General features: G+C 37.4%; 1 protein-coding gene across 3 annotated transcripts in view; it reads left to right on the forward strand.

Moving 5' to 3' along the window:
• The first annotated feature begins 5206 nt into the window (after positions 1–5206).
• LOC135081621 (FHIP family protein GJ17503) overlaps positions 5207–22884 on the forward strand; it is a 37628-nt gene continuing 19950 nt past the window's right edge. For 2 of the 3 annotated variants that reach the window (XM_063976373.1, XM_063976374.1), the window contains exons 1-4: positions 5207–5485; positions 13647–13818; positions 14834–15018; positions 20976–21045. In XM_063976373.1, the coding sequence (XP_063832443.1) occupies positions 13672–13818; positions 14834–15018; positions 20976–21045 (402 nt within the window). In that variant the 5' untranslated portion in view covers positions 5207–5485; positions 13647–13671. Of the gene's footprint in view, positions 5486–13646; positions 13819–14833; positions 15019–15938; positions 16012–20975; positions 21046–22884 lie in introns of those variants that run through there. The other variant, XM_063976375.1, reaches the window with a different exon arrangement.

Below are 22884 nucleotides of genomic sequence, written 5' to 3' on the forward strand. Positions count from 1 at the left end.
TAGATCTAATGCAAGCAAAGATTTTCCTGCTGGTTGCCCAAAATCAATTCTAAAAGCTATTTCCTTGCACACATCGTCGTTAATTCTACATCTATTAAGAGACAAATACTTAATATTTGAAGCCTGGTCCAAGAGCACATAATAATTTCCCTCTGGAATATAAGTGTCGTCTAGACATACGTCTGTTATATTGGAATGGGGAAGCAATTTGCTAATTTCATGCAACAAAAGATAATCAAGACAGCCTTTACGAATTACTAACTTCGTCAAAAAGGAGTGAAAAGGAACGCAAAGGCTGATAGCTTGAATAACTTTCCTATGTAGAGCAGATGGACATGTCATTATTGCTATTTCTGCGAGATGACCATGAGAATCGTAATATGCTGTAATTGGAATGACGTTATCAACCATGCTGCTTCTGGTTACAACCGTATTGGTAGCAGATGTATATCCTTTTTTATTACTCGTTGACTCTTCATCTTCCTTTGGTCGCATGCTCTTGGCTGACTTCGACTTAGCTGAACTGATCCTTCTTTCAGATCGGGTGATTTTTTCTGAAAACATTTTATGATATTAGTTTTATTGAAGACGCAACGCATCTCGAAGTCTCTTTTATAAGAAACATTGTGTTTGCCTTACAAAATAAATAAAGAGGAGAATGCATTGCGATTTCAGAATAATAGCATAGGTACCTTGATTTATCCGTACAACTATCACCATTTCTGGAACTTGCCATTCCATACAAACCCAAGGGATAAAAGTTTCAAAATCTAATGGAGTGGGTTTATCAGAGAACGAAGGTTTTCTTCTAGATTCACCGGATAAGATTGCTGATACCTTTTTAATATCAGTGGCGGTATTAATCCTTTCAATACTGTGATGGGTTGCTTTATTTTTAAATATTTTGGTGGTCATTTTATTTTTGAATAGAAAATTAATTTGGAAATAAAAAATCTATCGAAATGCCCTTGACTTTTTGTTTTATTTGTTTATCTTGCATCATCTATATTTTTTAATTTTTGCACCAAAAAGTTTATTGGATAAAATTAGCTCTGTATACAGTGTGTCCGGGCATGTAGTGATCAAACTTTAAGGGCGTAATCTATGGACAATTTTATCGATGAAAATACTTAAAACATGGGGCCTGACCCATTTCTCGAAAAATTACATCGATTTAAGTTTTTAATTTTTAGTTTACACCTCTTCTTTAAAAAACAAGTGAAAGCGTGGGTAGCTTAACATTGATAGGAAAATATTTTATATGGGTGAATATCAACAAACTCGATTTTTGCCTAATTCCGGTGGCGAATTTTAATTTCCACTTTCCAAAACTTTTTTGTGGCAGAAATAATAGTAAATAACTTGTATTATTCAATGATATGGTAGAGATCAAAATATTATTAATACTTCTCGAGATATGTTATTTTGAAATTCTCAAGAGCCACCGAAATTGTATTTGAGCCACCGGAATTAAGAACCAATCCACCGAAATTTATTTATACAGCGGAATTCGGAATGCTAAGGATGATTGTCTCAAATTACTTATTTATTTGTAATCAAGTAAGTATTATTATCCAGTAAAGATGTTTATAATTAAAAACAATATTCAGGCCTGTGTTGTGACCCTAAAAAAGCATCAGATCTTCCCATGTGAGTCGTAAGAGCCGACTAAGCAATCAAAATACTGGAGGGTGGGCTGCAGCATCTTTCCAGGTATTATACTACCATACTGGAACTACCAACCAGCCTGCTAAGCATGGTGATAACGGCAAAATCCCTCCATAGAGAACAAATCCAAAAGTTTCTGGCTCTAGCCGCCAATAGCCCCGTTATTCTAGACACATCACAAAGACATCATACACGACCCTCAAACCCAGAAACCAACTCTAGTCCCGGGAGGGCGACCAACTGCCCCAGGTTGGTGTTAGGTTTATTTTCCATAAGTAAAAATGTTGGTCCAGACTAGCCAAGTTTTCATGATGGTATCATACCTATCCTACACTCAGAATTACGCAACTAATTATTCGCTAAAGACCATGCGAACTGGAGATTAAGTATGAAGATATTTCTAGATCTATACCAGCTACTGAACTAACACATTACATATTTGTGAGTTAAATGAAAGTAGTACAATTAAGAAACGGAGGACTAAATCCAGCCAGCCTCATGGAGAGAGAAGGCCTAGCAAAACATGCCAGAACTGTAAAAGCGTACTGAGCTGCACCCTAATAGTACTGCAAAAATCAGAATGTAGTAATCATTTTTAGACGAACAGGCAATTTAATCACATGTGCATTCTCCGATCACCACACAGCTTATGACCGCAGTCTATGGAGGAACACTATCTGCGGTCGCGATCCTCATCAGTGAGGGACCGAGGAAGAAGAAGAAGTGATCACCGAAATAGAAGAATGCCGAATAAAAGATGCTCAAAAGATGTCGACTGATGAAGTCTAAGCCACGACCAGTGCCAATTCAGCTCCAAAATCCCACGAATTTTCAGCTCGAGTGGCAGAATAGATTGCAACCTACGAGACTAGGGAAATATTAGCTGTTTCAGAACTATTCTCATCTGTTTTTAAGATTCTGCTTAGTATAAATAGCTATCCAAGTCCTCACGCTGATACAAAGTGTACTATAGAGACGATTTTTTGTAATAAATAGAAAGTATGTATTTGCGAGGACCAAATTGAATATACCAACATGAATAATGAGGATAGCAGAACCATTTTGGTAAATGCCTAAGCTGCTAGGAGAGATTAAGAAGCACTACTAGTAATTAGGCTGAAGATCGAGATTATCCCGACACTTTAGCGAAGATATCCTAGACTTAAGCTTGAGCGAGATTAGAATGCCCTATTAAAACAACAAGGTATGAACCAGGAGATAATTAAATCACAACTGAGCTTATGAAATCAGTGATCGCTTACTATGGGCCTCATAAGAAGGCTCACGGTCACCCAAAGGGCGATGGAGCGGGCTATGCTCGGAGTTTCCCTGCGTGATCGAATCAGAAATGAGGAGATCCGCAGGAGAACCAAAGTAACCGACATAGCTCGCAGAATTGCTAAAATCAAGTGCCAGTGGGCGGGGTACATCATAGCTCGTAGAGACGATGGCCGTTAGGGCAGGAAAGTTCTCGAGTGGCGACCACGGGCTGGAAGACGTAGCGTGGGCAGGCCTCCTACTGACTGAAGTATTTGTATGAAAACTTCATCATATCAGCCCTCCCCCAAGATCACAACTCGAAACTTATTTGATTGCTGCGAGGGTTCATAGTTGGAGACACCATAATCTCTTAAAGTCTTCACTACCTCCCACTTAGAGGTTTTCAAGCTTCTGAGCTAGACCGAGCTCAGTATCAAGATACGGCGAGTACATCACACAACTTCGATTAACTGACGATATTTTAGTTATGACTGAGACCTTAGTAGACCTAGGTACAATGCTCCAGAGCCAATAAGACCAATCCTGGCAATAGATTCGCCACCGGAGCCACCGAAATTGCGCCACCGGAATTAAAAAACTGTAACAAAATTCAAATTATAAAGAAAACTATAATTCTGATCAATAATTTCTGTATGCAGATACAACAAAACCCAAACTTTAATCATGTTAAAGAATCGTTTAGCATCTAAGTAAGTAGCTTTCACTCATACACTTGTCAGCGAAATTGAAAAATTTTGTATTCCTGTGCCGCTGATACAAATATTTACGGGTCTGCTGGAAAAACAATACCACAAGTCGCAAGTCTTTATAGCCCGATCAGGAGGACACAGCTGTGTGATGCAGGGAAGAAGAACTCTACGTCTCTCAAAGCTTCTTTGGAGATGTAAGAGAGTGTCGAAATTGAGCCACTGTAATTGCTTTTTTCCGTGGGACAGTTTTGAAAGGCTATTTAAAACACTTAAATTATGAAATATCACATTTCTTTCATATCATTTGGAAGTCTTATTTAATGTATTTTATGGCTATACTATTCTTAAATTACTAGAATCCCCGAGAAAGAAGGAATAACACAATTTATGAGTAGAAATAGAGTTAGGACACGCCACCGCTATTAGATTTTGGGTCTTTGAAAATTTTTTTAGTACATAAAATAACTACCTATTGTCCTGAAGACTTTGCTATCGTGTAAAACGCTGTTTAAACTATATACAGAAAAAAAATCATCGCTCTAGTTACATTTCTCCCATCGATTCTCAGCTCCGCCGCGTAAAAAACGTGCTTGGGATATTCACCCATATCATGGGATAGCCAATAAAATTATCTATTAGTAGAAGAAGAAAGCAGACACAAGTTTCATATATTTTATGGGAGTAAGAATGGATTTAATTAGAAAAATACATTACTTTTTTCACTTCTTTTTCAGTTATTTTCCAACACAAGAAAAACCAGGTCGTTAATATATGTTTTATTTGCATTGTATTATTAGTATTTGAGCTGTTCTACAAAACGAATGTAAATTTATTAGTCTACGTCTATTAGTTTCGACGTAATTGTTGAACTAAGATACCCCTTCCCAGCGGTTTCCATAGCGCACGCGACATGCGAAAATGCACTCCCTGAAAGAATCACACAACCTAATCCGATTACTATGGAAACCGCTGGGAAGGGATATCTTTGTTCAACAATTACGTCGAAACTAATAGACGTAGACTAATAAATTTACATTCGTTTTGTAGAATAGCTCAAATACTAAAAATACAATGCAAATAAAACATACCTTAACGACCTGGTTTTTCTTGTGTTGGAAAATAACTGAAAAAGAAGTGAAAAAAGTAATGTATTTTTCTAATGAAATCCATTCTTACTCCCATAAAATGTATGAAACTTGTGTCTGCTTTCTTCTTCTACTAATAGATAATTTTATTGGCTATCGCATGATATAAAATATTTGCCTATCAATGTTAAGCTACCCACGCTTTCACTTGTTTTTTAAAGAAAAGGTGTAAACTAAAAATTAAAAACTTAAATCGATGTAATTTTTCGAGAAATGGGTCAGGAGGCCCCAAATTTGAAGTATTTTCATCGATAAAATTGTCCATAGATTACGCCTTTAAAGTTTGATCACTACATGCCCGGACACACTGTATATGTGAAAATTGGTATCTCAAAAACTACTAGAATCTACTACAAACTTTACATTTTAAGAGTGGCAACTGGAAATTGTTGTTCTGTCATCTTCTTGTTGTCTGTCATTTGTTTGTCATTCATGCATGGTTGGCCTGGTTGTTGTAATTCTTAGATTTTTTTGGTAAAACCCAATGTTTTAAACAAATTCCGAAATTTTTGAGTTAAAGGAGACAGTAAATTAAAACATTAGCATTTGCGATGTAAATTCAGGAACTTGAAAGAGGACTAAAAGGACATATTCGGTGTTGTGAGTGACATAATAATCTACCTTGAGAATTGCGTATCATGTAACTTTGTGGTTTGTTTTGTGGGATCCAGCATCTATTTTCGAACTCATCATCTTATTACAGTGAGTATATTTTACTTCTTAAGTTCTTAAGATCAAGTATTTCAAGGAAAATACACGGGGCTTGATTATGACAAATAAAAGCCTTAGCTCATGTTTTCAAGGTTTCATAAATTGGACGTAGCAATAAGATTCATCTTTTATTATTTCTGTGTAGCTCAAAACCTGTTTTTGGTGCTTTAATGTATTAATCTCATACCAGCAAAACTTCTTTTATTTTGATAGAATTGGATTAGATCTGCCAATATTTGATGAGGCATCTTTATAGTTCTTAAAACAATATTAATTTAAGTTAATACTTGTAACCTTCATGTCTATACTTCATTTGTACAGTTATGTGATTTGCAGTAAACATACAATTATTATCAGAAATATGCCCTAATTACTTAACAATAAGAAAACAAGTATTATCTATGAAGCAATTACTATTAGTTGCCAATATTATCTTATTGCTTAACATTTTGTTTAACACTGAACTACCAACAACAGATTAGTAAAAGAATACAATACAAACTCATTAATAATAAATAATTTATTTATTTTATTATTTAAGTTACCCTACTGATATTTATTTTCACTTAAAGATAAATCAAACAGGTAATGTTATAGAGTTTTAATCAGCGATGTGAAAGCTAATACAACAAATAAATAATAAGTAATAAAATTAAGAATTGTGTTTATTAATTGTGCCATTAAGGGCTGATTTTTCAATCATCGGATAACTTTTAACTGAAGAATAAGTTTGGCACATTGACAGTTTTAGTATGGGAAACATGTCAAAATGACAAGGTTATTCTTTAGTTAAAAGTTATCTGATGATTGAAAAATCAGCCCTAAAAAAGCAGTTATTGTAGAATGTCACAAATGGTAGAGATGTATTTTAATGACTCTGATTTATGATTTCTTTACAACCATTTGGCTCAATGCTAAAGATATGTGTAGGTAATGAGTAAATTAATTATAATGAGTAAGATATTGATCATTATGCAATCTAATTTGCTAAATCTTATTAATTATTTATTATAATAGATCAAATCAATACATACTTAGCAATTTAGCATCAAACTTCATCTATTTCATCCTAATTCGTGGGCGAAACAACAGTTAAACTTTACCCTGGGACAAACATAGACTTTACTACACTCAACATCAAATAAACCGCACCTTCCGCGACGCGAACTTTTTAGATTTTCTTCTGACACAATCATGGTGCCCTAACAATATTGGTGTTATTTAAAAGCCCAATAAATATCCTTAAAGAAAAACACATTTAATTTCTTAATAAATGTAAAGTGCCCCATAAGGGCTACCTTTTCTTTTTTTTATTATTTTCTATTGACGTTCATAAGTGCCACTTGTGGTCTAAACTGAATAAATATTTTTGATTTTGATTTTGATTTTGAAAATGATTAACCATAAATCTGACTTGAAAAAAGCCCTCACTTTGGGCTCACCTCTGGGATCAATTAGACTAATCTTTATGGTTATAAAACCAAATAATGATCTCACATGTCCTCTTTAACAGATGGATAGCGATTAATTGCAACTTTACAGTTTTAAAGCCATAAAAGTTGGCTCAAGCGTAACTACAATACCTATTTTTTGATTAAGTGACTCTGGATCCTTCTAAAGACACATTTTAGGGGTAAAAACCTTTCTTTTAATGAAATGAAGTTTAGAACTAGGCTTTTAATTGGTGCCAATATTGGTAGAATGTGTGTGTGGGAGGTGCGGTTTATTTGATGCCGAGTGTTACATCTGATTGGTAGTCAACTCCTGTTACTGTTAGTCTATCTAAAACATTTTCATTTATTTCAATCCAATGTAAAACCCTAGTAATTCCATAAGAAATAACAATTTCACTTGCAATAAAGAGTTGATTGTTGCAAATTTTCACACACTTCTTCATTGAATTGGTTAAGTATGTAGTCAGATCTCATTGTTGTTGGTAAATATCAATTAAAATGATCATTATGAGAAAGCTTTGCTATTGAATCATGCCTCAATTAGGCAATCATAGTTTCATTTCTAAATCATGTGATATATCTGAATTTACTTCTAACAGAATTATTTAAAAACCAGTTATGTTATGTTTCTCTCTAGGCCTAATATCATTAATGTCATATTTTACACATTATTGTCCAGCAGTGGACGTTATAAGGCTGAAATGATTGAACACACTGTATTATAGTTATAGCTATTTTATTACCTATAATTGCTTCTGCTTGCATATTGCTCTAATACAAAAAGTTTTCTTAAAGATTCAAAGATTGTTTATTCACTGAGGCAAGGTACATTTATACATTAGATAAAAACTGTTTTCAATTATAGCATTCTGTAATTGAAAACACTTTTTATCTTACAGCTTACACTAAATTTCAATTTAATTGAAACATTAACTAGTTTCAAGATCGTGAAATTCGTCTTAGATAAAAATTATATCTCCAAATTTAATCTAGATGCTCGAAAGCTTGTACTAGAATGCCAAAACGAAAATTTTAACAAGATGGCATAACTAAGTTTCTAATGAACATTCCAATTAGTGCAACAAATAAATATTAATGAACCCACGTCCATTGAATTTATTACCAAATTCAATATAATAATTACGCTTATTTTTTTTGTCGTGTGATTCTGTGAAAAGCAAGTGAGATATTTTTTAATTTATTTGTTTGTGAAGAGTGAAGGTGAAAGTTCTGCATTAGATAATATTTTACTTGTAAACAAGTAAAACCTTATTGCCATTATGACATTCTCTTCCAATAAACCTTCTGGCCATTATTAGCCTTATTAATTAGTTGAAAACTATTTTCACAAGTACAAAATACTCAACAATACTATCGGAAATGGAAAACTAGTTTATTATAAATTAACATTCAACCTGCAGGACAAACCTATCAGACGCAAAAAGTTAGTAGGTAGTAACACGAAAGCATTACTTTTCGTTCAGCAGCGTAAAAAGCAGAAATCGTACTACAAGTTTACTACCATTGTTGAAATGCAGAAAGCGAACGCATTCTGTGTGACCTCCTTTTTAGTTTTTACTTACGCTTCTAAAGTCTGTAGACTCAAGATAAACCATGGGTCAAATGACAGGTCAAATCTAGTAAAGATAACCTTTTGAATGTGTGATTCATCGTTTTAAAAACTACTCCACTATTGTATCTTTAGTAGGTATGTTTTTAAGATAGTCTCTTACCCCATGTGAGAGTTTGTCAATCTTACCATCATAACAACTCATATACCTACCTTGGGTAAAAATAAACATAACAATATTATAATGTAGCCTTGCCACGGTAATACTTGCTATGTACGACGTCGAACAATTTTCCAATTAGAATTAGAATTTTTCTGCAGGACTATCCTATCGTGTGTTCCGTATTTTCAGGTTTTTCAGACATCTGTCTGCATCAGCGACTTTAGTGTGTTTCTCCATAAGCATCTTCAATGTAGGTCAGGCGCGGATCCAGCCCTCAAAAAAGGTTGTGGGCACAGCCACTAAAAATTAGCAAAGTGAGAGTTGGATCACTACATGCCCGGACATACATTACATGCCTATCGATCTTATCAATAGATCATAATTAAAACAAGCCAATGAGGATCATTTCGATTTTTAGCTGTGAATGCAGATTTATAGGGCTAAGAAATCCTTAATACACAGTGCAAAAATTTTTGTTCTACGACAAAAATTGACGAAATTATGGCCAAATTACTAAAAAAGTTCACTGACCGCCCGGCGCGGGGACGATGACGTCATTATATCCGATTTGAACGCTGCCGGCGTACTGCGTGGATAGAAAATATTTTTTTCTAGCCAAATTATCAGTTTTAGAGAAAAACTTGTAATGACATTTATTCATCAGAATAAAGTAAGCTATCGATAGGTAATTTTTAAAAATGGAAATTGTGAAAAATAACGCAAAAAATCCATACGCTCATGTCGCTCATACGATTCAATGGCACGCAGAGACGCATTTGGGGTCTCCGCGGTGGTATATTTGGCGATTTATTCAAATAAAGTGTACATAAGTGTTGTTAGAGTCATATCTTCTTCCAAGTAAAATATAAAAATGTATAAGTATTAATTTATTTACTTCTAACAATAAGGTATAGCTGAGGCAGATACACTCTGCCTAGGCTACAAGACATTGCTATGAAAATCATTTCGATGTACACGCAATACCTAACTGTTATTTAGTTTTTCTGAGTTAAACCTACGCACCTACCTATCTATTCGCCGTTCCCATGGGCGGGCCAGCTGCTGCAGGAAAGGACAGCCGCTCCGTGCTGGAAATCTATTTAATCTTAGCCTAGAAGCTGGGTATGACTACCCCGCCCCTCTCCTCTCCCCAGGTCATAAGCTGGGCATGACTTCCCCCTCGGCCAGAAGTTGGGTATGATTAACCCCCCCCCCCCCGGCCCGAAACTTTGTATGACTTGACCCCTCCCCCCAGGCCAGAAGCTAGGTAAGGCTTGCCCCTACCCCCAGGCCATAAGCATAAGCTGGATATGACTCCCCTTCGGCCAGAAGCTGGGTATGACACCCCCCCCCCCCATGCCAGAAATGCCAGAAACTGGGTATGACTTGACCCCCCCCCCCCCTCCCCCAGGCCATAAGCTGGGTAAGGCTAGCCCCTCCCCCAGCCCATAGAAACTGGTTATGACTTGACCCCTCCCCCCCCCCCCTCTCCCCAAGCCAGAAGCTGGGTAAGGCTAGCCCCTTCCCCCAGTCCATAAGCATAAGCTAGGTATGACTCCCCCTCGGCCGGAAGCTGGGTATTACTTACCCCCCCCCCCCCCCCCCAGGCCAGAAACTGGGTATGACTTGCCTCTCCCCCCTCCCACCAAGGCCAGAAGCTGGGTAAGGCTTGCCCCTCCCCCCAGGCTATAAGCTGGGTATGACTTATCCCCCCCCCTGGCCAGAAACTGGGTATTAGCATCATATTATGTATTATTATGTTCAATACAAACAATCATTAAGTTACACTCACCCCAACCGCGTCTCCGCATTGCATCGAATCCTATGAAAATGTGGTTTTTGGACACAGCAATACTTATTTTTCAAAATTTTTATTTTTAAAAATTACTGGTCGATAGGTTACTTTATTTTGAAGAATAAATGTTATTAAAAGTTTTTTTCTAAAACTGATAGTTTAGCCGGAAAAAAAATTTTCCATCCCAATAGTACGCCGGCTGCGCTCGATTCGGATATAGTGACGTCACGCGGCCTTGCGTACGTTGACTTTTAGCGGCAAAAACGGCCTATGTTTATCTACACTAATATTATAAAGAGGAAAACTTTGTTTGTTTGTTTGTTTGTTTGTTTAGTTGTAATGGATAGGCTCAAAAACTACTGGACCGATTTTAAAAATTCTTTCACCATTCGAAAGCTACATAACTCACGAGTAACATAGGCCTAATTTTATTTTGGAAAAAAATAGGGTCCCGTAAAATATTTGGGATTTTCATAAGACGTGGAAAAGCGCCATCTATCGTCATTGGTTAAAATCTTCTTGCGCCTGACAAACATTTTTGAGGTAAATAAATATTCATGAAGGCAAAGCTGTCAAACGCCATCTATCGACATCATTAGTAAATTAGTAACTAAATATTACATGTACTATGAATAGCGCTGTTCGTAAATACCTAATTTTGAAAATTTAATAAATAAAGATATTTTATGTAATTAAACCATTCACTGTATGTACCTATTTGAATCATTCAATGTGTTTAAACGAGCAAATCAAAGTGTTAATTAGTGACTTTTACAAACTTCCTTGCAAATTCTTACTATGTGCCGCCATCTACCGAGATGAATATTAGGGTACGGTTCAGCGGCGGACAAATGGGATGGGCGCGTGGGCGATTGTAGTTAAATAGGATAAGAATTACTTCGTTTTTATTTTCTGTATGTAATTTGTTAATTTTTTGGTAGGGTCTTTATTTTAATTACTTAGGTTGGTAGGTACTTACTTATTTGATTTTAATGATAATTACTATAGGTACGTATAATTTTAGTAGAAAGAAAGGTCATTGAATGACTAAGTGACTCACTCACTCATCACGAAGTCTCAGAAACTACAAGTCTCAAAAGAGTTCTCATAGGGGTTAATGGTCTATTCCACTTTGATCACCTGGCTTTGATCACCAAGATGATCAAAGTGGACTCCAGTTAAATTATTTTTTTAGTGTTCTTTGATCACCTATAAATAAATTATACCTCTGAATTGTCACATACATGTCCAATTTGTTTATTGCGGTTTTTAGAAAATATCAAAAATGTTACAAAACAACATAATTATGTAGTACAACAATTGGACATGTGACTATTCAGAGGAGGTGTGATTTGTTTGTAGATGATCAAAGGACACTAAAATAATAATTTAACTAGAGTCCACTTGGCTCACCTAGGACATCGTATCCGTGGGTGATCAAAGGCACAGAATGAATTCAAAGGACACTAAATTGTCGTTTTAAGTCCACTTTGATCACCTGGCTGATCAAAACCAGGTGATCAAAGTGGAATACACCTCCTTTTAGAACGTAGGTAGTCACTAAAACGAAATTTTGCAAAATTCAAACCTTATGGGAGTTAAAAAGGGGGTTAGAAGTTTGTATTGCAGTCCTCGGTTTTTAAAGTAAGAGACTTGAAAGTTAAAATGTATGCTCACTATGATCTCTAGATATTGTGGAGGTGTACATATACTGTTCGGTACATCGTGGTACTGTGTACACATCGGTTTGCCGACGATATTGTGGTCATGGCAGAATCGTTGGAAGATCTTGGCACAATGCTCGAAGACCTTAATCGATTTTCCCAACAGGTAGGCCTGAGGATGAACATGGACAAAACGAAGCTTATGTCGAATGTCCATGTTGCGCCCTAACCAGTTTCAGTTGGAAGCTCAATTCTCGAGATTGTCGACAAGTAGGTATGTCTACCTCGGACAAACGATCCAGCTAGGTAGGTCCAATTTCGAGAAGGAGGTCAATCGTCGAATCCAACTCGGCTGGGCAGCGTTCGGGAAACTACGCAACATCTTATCGTCCAAAATACCTCAATGCCTGAAGACTAGAGTGTATAACCAATGTGTGTTACCAGTGATACCTTATGGCTCAGAAACGTGGCCTCTCACTATAGGCTTTATACAGAAGCTCAGTTCCACAGCGTGCTATGGAGAGGGCTATGCTTGGTGTTTCTTTGCGAGATCGAATCAGAAATGAGGAGATCCGTAAACGAACCAAAGTCGCTGACATAGCGACGGATTAGCAAGCTGAAGTGGCAATGGGCAGGGCACATAGTACGCAGAACTGATGGCCGATGGGGCAGAATGGTTCTGGAATGGAGGCCGCGTACCGGAAAACGTAGCGTGGAACTTCCACCTACAAGGTGGACCGACGACATCGTAAAGGTAGCAGGGAAGCGCTGGACGCAGGCCGCTTCCAATCGATCAACATAGAAAGCATTGGGGGAGGCCAATTTTCAGCAGTGGACGTCCTATGGCTGAAATGGTGGTGGTGATACATATGTATACTGAAAATGTATCATTAGAAATCAACTACTGGGCCTAAGGAGATAAAAGGAGGGTTGGAAGTTTATATTATGAAAGTCCTATGTGTTTAAAGTAAGAGAGTTGAAATTTAAAATGTATGCGCTATAGGTGCTAAGAGCGGATTTTACGAAACTCCACCCCTAATGGAGTAAAACGAGGTCCACGCGTACGAAGTCGCGGGCGGCCGCTAGTTACTTAATATCTTCGTAAGTAATGGTCCGATTTGGATAATTCAAAAAGATATATCTTTCTTATGTCTTAAAGATTAACGTAGATAATAGTTTTATTGAATTTTCTACAACAGTACTGATCCTCATTGGGGTTGTGGGCATGCCCACAGTGCCCACAACGGTGGATCCGCGCCTGATGTAGGTACACAAAATAATTCGTAGGCACCTATCACTGTTTTGCAACAGTAGTAAAAATAACTCCCTATCTATCCACAATGTTTCTTAAAAAGTACAGTCGCACACATCAAGTAAACATGAAACACTGCATCTTACGCATTTGTAACACGTCCGATTTTGCAACGAAAACATTTAGTCTAATATGCCCTCGACTGTACAGTCAGGGTCATCAATTAGTCACATGTTTACACACTACGATTTCAGATGACCCGATGATTGGCGCGTCACGATGAGCTGGCTTCGGAATACGTCGCTCTCCTTCGCACGGCAGCTGTCTCGCTCGCTCGACCCGCGGCACGATTACGAGCCGCAGGCGTGCTACAACTCCTTCTGCAAGCATTGGCAACAGGCTCACGATATTATTGTTAAGTCCCAGGTTAGTATCAGGATCTTTAATCAAGGCTTGGTTCAGCTAAGATCACAGCTCTGGTCTCAGACATTCACAGAGCCACCATCGTTTCAGCCAAATGACGTCCACTGCTGGACAAAGGCCTCCCCCAAGGTTTTCCACAATGAACGGTCCTGCGCTGCCCGCATTCAGGCTCTTCCCGCGACCTTTACCAGATCGTCGGTCCACCTAGTAGGAGGCCTGCCCACGCTACGTCTTCCAGCCCGTGGCGAGCCACCATAGGCGTGTGAAATAGACATCCCTTAATGTCCTAGCAGACAAGGCCTATGCCACGATGGATGGTTTTGACCGTACCTATATTCGTTTCATTCACGAAGACGCGCCCCACCAAATTTTGGTCGAGGTAAGCGCGGGGAGTTTGATCCGAGCAATCCGAGCGTCATTATTGTAGTGTGCCTGTGCTTTCATGGATGATGTAGCGTGTACCAATAACACTCAAACATTAGCGGAAGAATGGTGGGGCGCGTCTTCGTGGATAAAACGAACTATACTGTCGTCTATTACTAATCGTGATGAAGTCAAATGTCATAGTAGGACATATGATTTTATTAATAATCATCTTGTTGTCCTGCAGACGTAGGTTGACAATATGCAAGATGAAGAATGATCTTGTTAGAATTTGTAATGTCCATTCCAATTACCTTCAACCTTCCCAATGAAGATTAATATTACCAAAATGATTCGTACATTTTATATCCTTAGAAAAAAATCCTACTAATACATTTACAAATGCGAAAGTTTGTGTGGATGTTTGTTACTCTTTCACGCAAAAACTACTGAACAGATTTTGTTGAAACTTTACAGTATTATTGTTTGTAACCCAGATTAACATATAGGCTATTAATTAATTTATGCGGATCTGTGACACTAAATTTCACGCGGGTGAAGCCGCGGGCAAAAGCTAGTTAACAATAAAATGGTCACCCACTCAAAATGAGGACTGTATCTTCAAGAGTAACTCAAGATTTCTTTTTCTTCCTAGCCTCAACACCTGCACGACGATGTGCTCGGCGTGGTCAATCACCTCGAACAGCTGGCGACGCTACTGGTGCTCGAAGCTAGGGCTGGGGAGATCAGCGTGGGTCGCAGCAGGGCCGCATGTTTGGAACACCTGCTGAGCGAAAACCTGCTGGATAAGCTGTATGAGTGGGCGATATGCACTGGCAAGTGAGTATACGTCATCATTTAGCCTCCTAAGTTTAGGCTAGGGCAGAGGGTAGGCCTTGCCCTTTAGGCGAGGAGAGCCCCACATAACTCATCGGCTCCCCCGGGCTGGTGAGTACGCAGTTTCATGCATTTGCCAGTCGAAAAAAAAGGAGATATTAGTGCGGGTTGCAACAGGGCCACGTGAGAACACCTGCTGAGCGAAAACCTACTGGATTAACTTTACGAGTAGGCAATATGCACTGGGAAGTGAGTATACATAATCATTTAGCCTCCTAAGTTTAGGCGAGGGCATGGCAGGGGAGATCAGGACGGGTCGCAGAAGGGCCGCGCGTTTAGAACACCTGCTGAGCTCAAACCTACTGGATAAGCTGTATGAGTGGGCGATATGCACTGGGAAGTGAGTATACGTCATCATTTAGCCTCCTAAGTTTAGGCTAGAGCATAGCTGGGGAGATCAGCGCGTGTCGCAGCAGGGCCGCCTGTTTAGAACACCTGCTGAGTGAAAACCTGCTGGATAAGCTGTATGAGTGGGCGATATGCACTGGGAAGTGAGTATACGTCATCATTTAGCCTCCTAAGTTTAGGCGAGGGCATGGCAGGGGAGATCAGGACGGGTCGCAGAAGGTCACGTGTTTGGAACACCTGCTGAGTGAGAACCTGCTGGATAAGCTGTATGAGTGGGCGGTATGCACTGGCAAGTGAGTATACGTCATCATTTAGCCTCCTAAGTTTAGGCTAGAGCATGGCAGGGGTGATCAGTGCGCGTCGCAGCAGGGCCGCGTGTTTAGAACACCTGCTGAGTGAATACCTGCTGGATAAGCTGTACGAGTGGGCGATATGCACTGGGAAGTGAGTATACGTCATCATTTAGCCTCCTAAGTTTAGGCTAGGGCAGGAGATTAGTGCGGGTCGCAGCAGGGCCGCGTGTTTAAAACACCTGCTGAGCGAAAACATGCTGGATAAGCTGTACGAGTGGGCGATATGCACTGGCAAGTGAGTATATCATCATTTAGCCTCCTAAGTTTAGGCTAGAGCATGGCAGGGGAGATCAGTACGGGTCGCAGCAGGGCCGCGTGTTTAGAACACCTGCTGAGCGAGAACCTGCTAGATAAGCTGTACGAGTGGGCGATATGCACTGGGAAGTGAGTATCATCATCATTTATCATCATGGATCTGGCGACGCTGCTACTGCTGGAAAATAGGGTAGGGGATATCAACACGCACCTCGGCTGGGTATTTAAAACGAGCGAGAACATGCTGGATAAGCTATATGTACGTATATCAGCCACAGGAAGTCCCTTTCAAAAATCATTCAAATAATCATTCCACATACCAACTTCTATCTACCTTCCTATCATCTCATTAGGAGATGTTTTGAAATAAATACTTAGTAGAGTCGCCGTTTCAGCCAAATACCGTCTAATGCTGGACAAAAGCTTCCCCCAATTATTTCTCCAGCGACTGGCCTTGCGCTGCCCACATTCTGCACCCAGAGATAGAGTATTAGAATCGTCCTATCCTTATTGTGATAGGAAATAAGTAGCTTTTTTGTTTTACAACATAGAAAATAGTCTAACTGTCTTTAGTCATGACATAACTTGTGAATATTGCTGGTTTTAAAGTTAAAACAGTAAATTAAATAGATAAGTATACCAAGTTCAGATTGCGACAGACATAACATTAAACTTATCTCCATCTGCAGTCTCAATACGCGTCAATGCAAGTATCCTTGTAAAAGTTTTTATCTGCTACATAAGCCAAAAGAATTAGCGCTTTGTAAACACAGCCATAAAGACCAAATTCGTTGATCTGCCGGCTTTATGTTTAAAGGCGACATGCGTACGCGCCGTTTATAATTAGAAACGTAGTAAGAGCGTGCGCAGAATTAATTAAAGCTTACGAGTATCCATTTTCATTGCTAATGACGAAGTTATGGCAATGCCAATCTTTTACTTACACCTTTGTAAATACAGCGAAGTATAGATTAAATAAATAAATCATTTATTTCCCCTCACAAACTTATGTTAGGAAATACAGTTGGTAGAAAATACATTATGCTATAGGTACTTAATACTAAGTTTGTGTGGGACTGGTGCCTGAAATAGGTTTTGTTTAAAACCTGTTCTACAGGTCACCTGATTGTTTTATCCACGAAGACGCGCCCCATCATTCTTCCGCTAATGTTTGAGTGTTATCGGTACACGCTAAATTATCCATTAGTGCAAACGCACACTACAATAATGACGCTCAGATTGCTCGTTCAAACTCCCCGCACGCCGCGCTTCCCTCGACCAAAAATTGGTGGGGCGCGTCTTCGTGGATATTCTATACTATACACTCGCGAGCAAAAGTATAATAAATAATAAATAAAAAATTGATATCATAGATACATAAATAGTCATCCAGTTGATCCAGTTCATAAGATCGCTAGGCACAAAACACAACGGGGTGAATCCATACTTTTACTTGTAACGCCTCACAATGCGCGTGGATGCACAGAGTGATACACTAACCAATCACAGAGCTCTATTCAACGCTGTGCGTTCGATTGGCTGCTTCACTTAAGCAAAAATCGTTTGTGATTACGGGCGTAAGTATATTTTGAGCCGGTTTAGTTACTGTTATTATTTGCATTGATTTTATTATACAAGTGGCTCATTATATTGATCGGTTAATTAATAAAATGTAATGCAGTAACAAGCAATTTCGAATTTTAATTAAGAATTATTTGTTTATTGAATTTGGCCTGAATTTGTACTAGTATTGTATCAGTTTGAGTCATAGTATACAACATCCGTATGTAAATTTCCTGTTTGTGATAATGTTTGAACATTAATTTCACTTACACATCGGCATATTACCACAAAATTCATATTACCGACTGTAAATAAATAAATGTTTTATTAGAGTCAATTACCTCATAGTCATAGTTGACCTTTGAATTCCATTCAGAGAATGTTGGTCATAATTAGTCGCTTTGTCATAGTTGCATTTTTCCTAACAATACTGCTTTTGTTTGCATTCACTGACGGCGTATCAAGTCTTACAATGGAAATTCTAAAGTAGCTCTTATTCCCCAAGCAATAGTGACGAGTTTAACGACAATATTTCAAGCTTGATATGGTTTGTGTGTATAAAACTCATTGTTTGAACAATGAATCCATAGAGATAAGCAGTTCAATAATTTTGCCTTATCAACGCACTTCGTTATCGTTTATTAACGATTGCAAAGGCACTTATCGAGTTATGAATAGTTAATCAATTTAGACTTAGCGAACGAAAGTTCGTGGAAATCATACTAAAAGTAAAATCAATGTTCTTTCTAGACTATTCCCACCTCTCGTTCCCACCTCTGCAACTCCTGTGTAGCCAGGATCTACAGCTTGACCACCAATAAAAATGCAACCAGTGAAGGACAAGTTTGTCCCACATATTTGGAAATGTCAGATGTAATATCAATAAGATACTTTTTTTTACCCAGGAAAATGGCCTATCCATACCTACCGCCTAATCAACCATTATTGGTCAAACTATGGAGGTATTTGACTGCAATCACTCCTGATGTAAGTGAGATGCAGTCTAGGATGGTACAGTCAGCGTCAAATAGTTTGTGACACCCAAAGTAGCCAATAAGTCCGCAACACGTCTTTGTTACAATTGGAATAAGGTTTTGTTGTCAACTTTGGGCCACTTTAGGTGTCACAATTTTAGGTGGACGTCTTTCGGCTGAAACGAACGAACGAACGAGGTGTCACTATCTGACGCTGTACCTATACCTTGATTTTTTAGAATCCAGCAGAGATGTAAACAAACACTTTCATACACAATTACACCATAATCACTTACGTGTTCATAATATCATACACATTATTTAACAAGCCCATGAAACCAACTTTATTTTCACGTTTATACAAGTTTGAAATCAATCTTTGAAACAAATTATTTTAGCAAAATACGTGGACGATGAAAATTTGTGAGACTAGTCAAATTGACTTGACGTTTAAAATCATGTGTTATCTCCATATTGTCTATGACTTGTCTCTGACACATCAGTGCTGTAACCTGTGAGTCATAGACAATAATCTGTAAATTTAATCGATATTATTTTAAGTATTCACTTATTCCGATTACTGATTAATTTTAAATAAAAACTATACGATACTTTGTTTAGTTTTCCAGCGATAACTTTGACAATATTGGAGATAACGTAAAATTATTTTTCTACTTTTAGACTAGTGTATACTTTTTCGGAGTCAGTTTAATTTTTAGTCGGTTTTATTTAAACGAAATTATTTTACTTTTTTATGCAATTATGCTTACGTATTGTTCCATTGCTTATTTTCCTATATAAGTAAATAAAATAAAAGAAAATAAAAATATTCTTTCAGTGAGGGTTTTCGCGATTGAAAAATCCGCCAGATGGCAATACGTAGACGCGAGGTCCAAATGCTGCGTGATTGGCGGATTTTGACTCTGTCAATTTTGATATCTGTCAATGTCATGTCAAAAATAACCAATCATGCAGCATTTGGACCTCGCGCTGCGCGATTGGTGGATTTTGACATATCTGTCAATGTCATGTCAAAAATAACCAATCATACAGCATTTGGACCTCGCGTCTACGTATTGCCATCTTGCGGATTTTCGCATCTTAAATTACCTCCCTAGCGGAATAGAGCAACAAAGAACTGAGCGAGCGAGATGTCGCTAGAAGCAACACTGTCAAACAGAACTTTTTGCAACTATTTGAAGTTTAATAACTTTACGGATATCATTGATTGTTTTACTGTCCAGTGTGTTTTTTGATTACATCTGTGCATACAGTTTGTTTCCTGTTCTCGAAAATTTCATAATCAGTTCACATTCAATGTTGCGACTTTGTTGCATATTTTTAGTATTTTGACGATCACTCGGCGATGATACGCAAGTACTACAATATTTCACTTCGCGATTAACGAGAGGTTTTGTCGCATCACTAGTTCACAGACTAAAAATATTTTTATGTCAGTTGGCCATTTTTGATGACATTTCTGCTGATTTCTAAAAAATTAGACTGTACATACACACCTGCCCAGTAAATACCTCGCCTTGAAGAGGCCTGGTTCATTTCTATGCTTTTTCCCACCATACATTATTAATTAACAACTTTCTGCATTCCCAAAGTATCGATTTTATTATCATGAATGAATAGTCATTAAGTTTTAACGAATGAGATGCGTGTATGAATGATTCATTAATAGATCATTGCTAATCATTATTTGTATTAGTTAATTAATTGATTGAAGTTTTCACAAATGTAATTAGTTGAACAAATTCTAGTGCCAGGAGCTATTGTGAGCGCGTCGTCTGCTAATATAATTGTGTTGATTACATTTTTATTGCAAAATCGAACTTATTTCATTTGCATAAGGTGCCGCATTGTTTACCTTGTTGTGTCGTCGTCGGTGCCTTTATGAATGACATATTGACACTGTTAAAATAGTTGAATGTAAGAAATGCACATCCAAATTAGTTTTAATTTTTATTTTTATAAGATACAGTCAGCGTCAAATAGTTCGTGACACCCAAAGCCAAAAAGTTCGCAGCATAAAAATATCTTTGTTAAAATTTTATTGTAATAAGGTTGTGTTGTTAACTTATTGGCCACTTTGGGTGTCATGAATTATTTGATGCTGACTGTACTTATATTATGCTCATTTATTTATTAACTTTTTTCAACAGTATTTTGTTTTATTTTGTGTGTATGTATGTAACATAATTAAAATACAATTTTGCTTCAACCAGTGACTACGGTCGCGTAATATTTTTGCGTTACAAATTACAGTTACTTTCAAATTCATAATTTTTATTATATTCAATGCATTGTATATTTAATTAAAGGAAATCGTTAAGTTGGCATGTTGCATAAAACATGCCTAATTAATAAAATGTTTCATAAAATTGTTTTTTTGTTACAGATACGAAAATGCAGTTAGATTGGAACAACTCAAGTTATTCGGAATACTCGTCAGCCATTACAGTACTCAGGTATTCATTTATGTATTAATTAAAAACTAGCTTTCCGCCCGCGGCTTCGCGTGGAATTTTGTCTGTCACAGAAAATTGATCGCGCGCGTCCCTTTTTAAAAAACCGGGATAAAAACTATATCCTATGTCCTTTCCCGGGACTCAAACTATCCCTATGCCTTTCAGCAAAATCGGTTCAGTGGTTTAGGCGTGAAAGCGACACAGACAGACGAGTTATTTTCGCATTTATAATATTAGTAGGGATGATTTATTTACGTCAGCTTGAAGATATATTACACGCATTTCGATTACTGTTATAGTCGAAGTGCTATAACTGTAATAATTATGATTTTTATTATGTAGGTACAATACTCGCTTCCGAAGTATGTTTCACGCTAACAGTTTATGAATCTATATTCTAGAATTAAATACTACAGAAATATATGCTCCTATACTGACGATATTGGTAGGGCCCAAAAGATAAGGGGACATGTAAAGACCCACTTATGGGCTACATTTTTAAATTATTTATTAAAGTGGGCCACAGTTACTACGGCTACCCACCCCCCATTCCTGTTTTTTCTTTCGCTCTCATCAATGAGGGATTTCGCGATTGAAAAATCCGCCAGATGGCAATACGTAGGTAGACTGAAGGTCCAAATGCTGCAGGATTGGTGGATTTTGACATATCTGTCAATGTCATGTCAAAAATAACCAATCATGCAGCATTTGGACCTCGCGTCTACGTATTGCCATCTGGCGGATATTTCATTCGCGAAAACCCTCATTGGCGATTCTTTGCCATAGAACGAGACGATATGACCGGAAATGGGTAGACGCAAGTGTACATAAGCGCCACATCTTCGTGAGAATTTATGAAAGATATTTCATTTCATTTAATTTTAATGATATAAAACAATCTTAGTGTCTATGTAAGCTGTAAAAATATTGCGAACACGCACCAATCCGCGGGAAGAGGCTAGTTAATAAATAATTAAATGTATAAGTAATTTCAATTTGCACTCGACACGGCCTGCAACAAAACCGCAATCGACCGTATCAGATTTATTCATTGTTGTAATCACAAGTAAGCAATAAATATAAAAATATTGCTCTAAATTAAATATCAATTTCGTTTATTTGCAACAGTTACACGAAAGAGTACTGTTGAGATCAATATGTGTAAAAACAAAGTAATTAAATTATTAAAAAGTTCATTACTGTCAAGAAAAACAACTGCTGAAAACCAGTTTCAAGACATATGTAATCCCTAATTCTTTAGAAATTTCCATCGATGTAAACAAACACTTGTGCACACAATTACACTATAATACTCACGTTTTCTTAATATCATATACATTATTTCACAAGCTCATGAAACCAACTTTATTCTCATGATGAAACAAATATGAAATCTAACATTGAAAATAAAATATTTTAACAAAATATTTGGATGGTGAAAATTTTTGCTACATGTTAAAATGTCAAATCGACATCTGGCGTTTAAATTTAGGTCCTATCTCTGGAAAATCTGTAAGTCATAGACAATATTCATAGATAATAATCTGTAAATTTAATCGATTTTATTTCAAGTATTCAATTATTTCAATTACCAATTACTTTGATAATATTAATTTAAAATAAAATATAAACGAGGTTATATTCAACAATGTATTTTTTCTTCATTAAATGCAACAACACACTTTGCGAAGAAGTCTTTGAATTCAGCTTTATTATACAGACGAGTGTCACATAAAAAAGGTCTTTCGACCACTTTTCGACTGGTTTACGATTTTATTGTGCACTTTGTCTAGACCCACTATCCTATTTTGACGATCACATTACTGATCTCAACATCAA

Source organism: Ostrinia nubilalis, chromosome 20 (genome assembly GCF_963855985.1).
Source record: "Ostrinia nubilalis chromosome 20, ilOstNubi1.1, whole genome shotgun sequence".
NCBI classification, from domain to species: domain Eukaryota; kingdom Metazoa; phylum Arthropoda; class Insecta; order Lepidoptera; family Crambidae; genus Ostrinia; species Ostrinia nubilalis.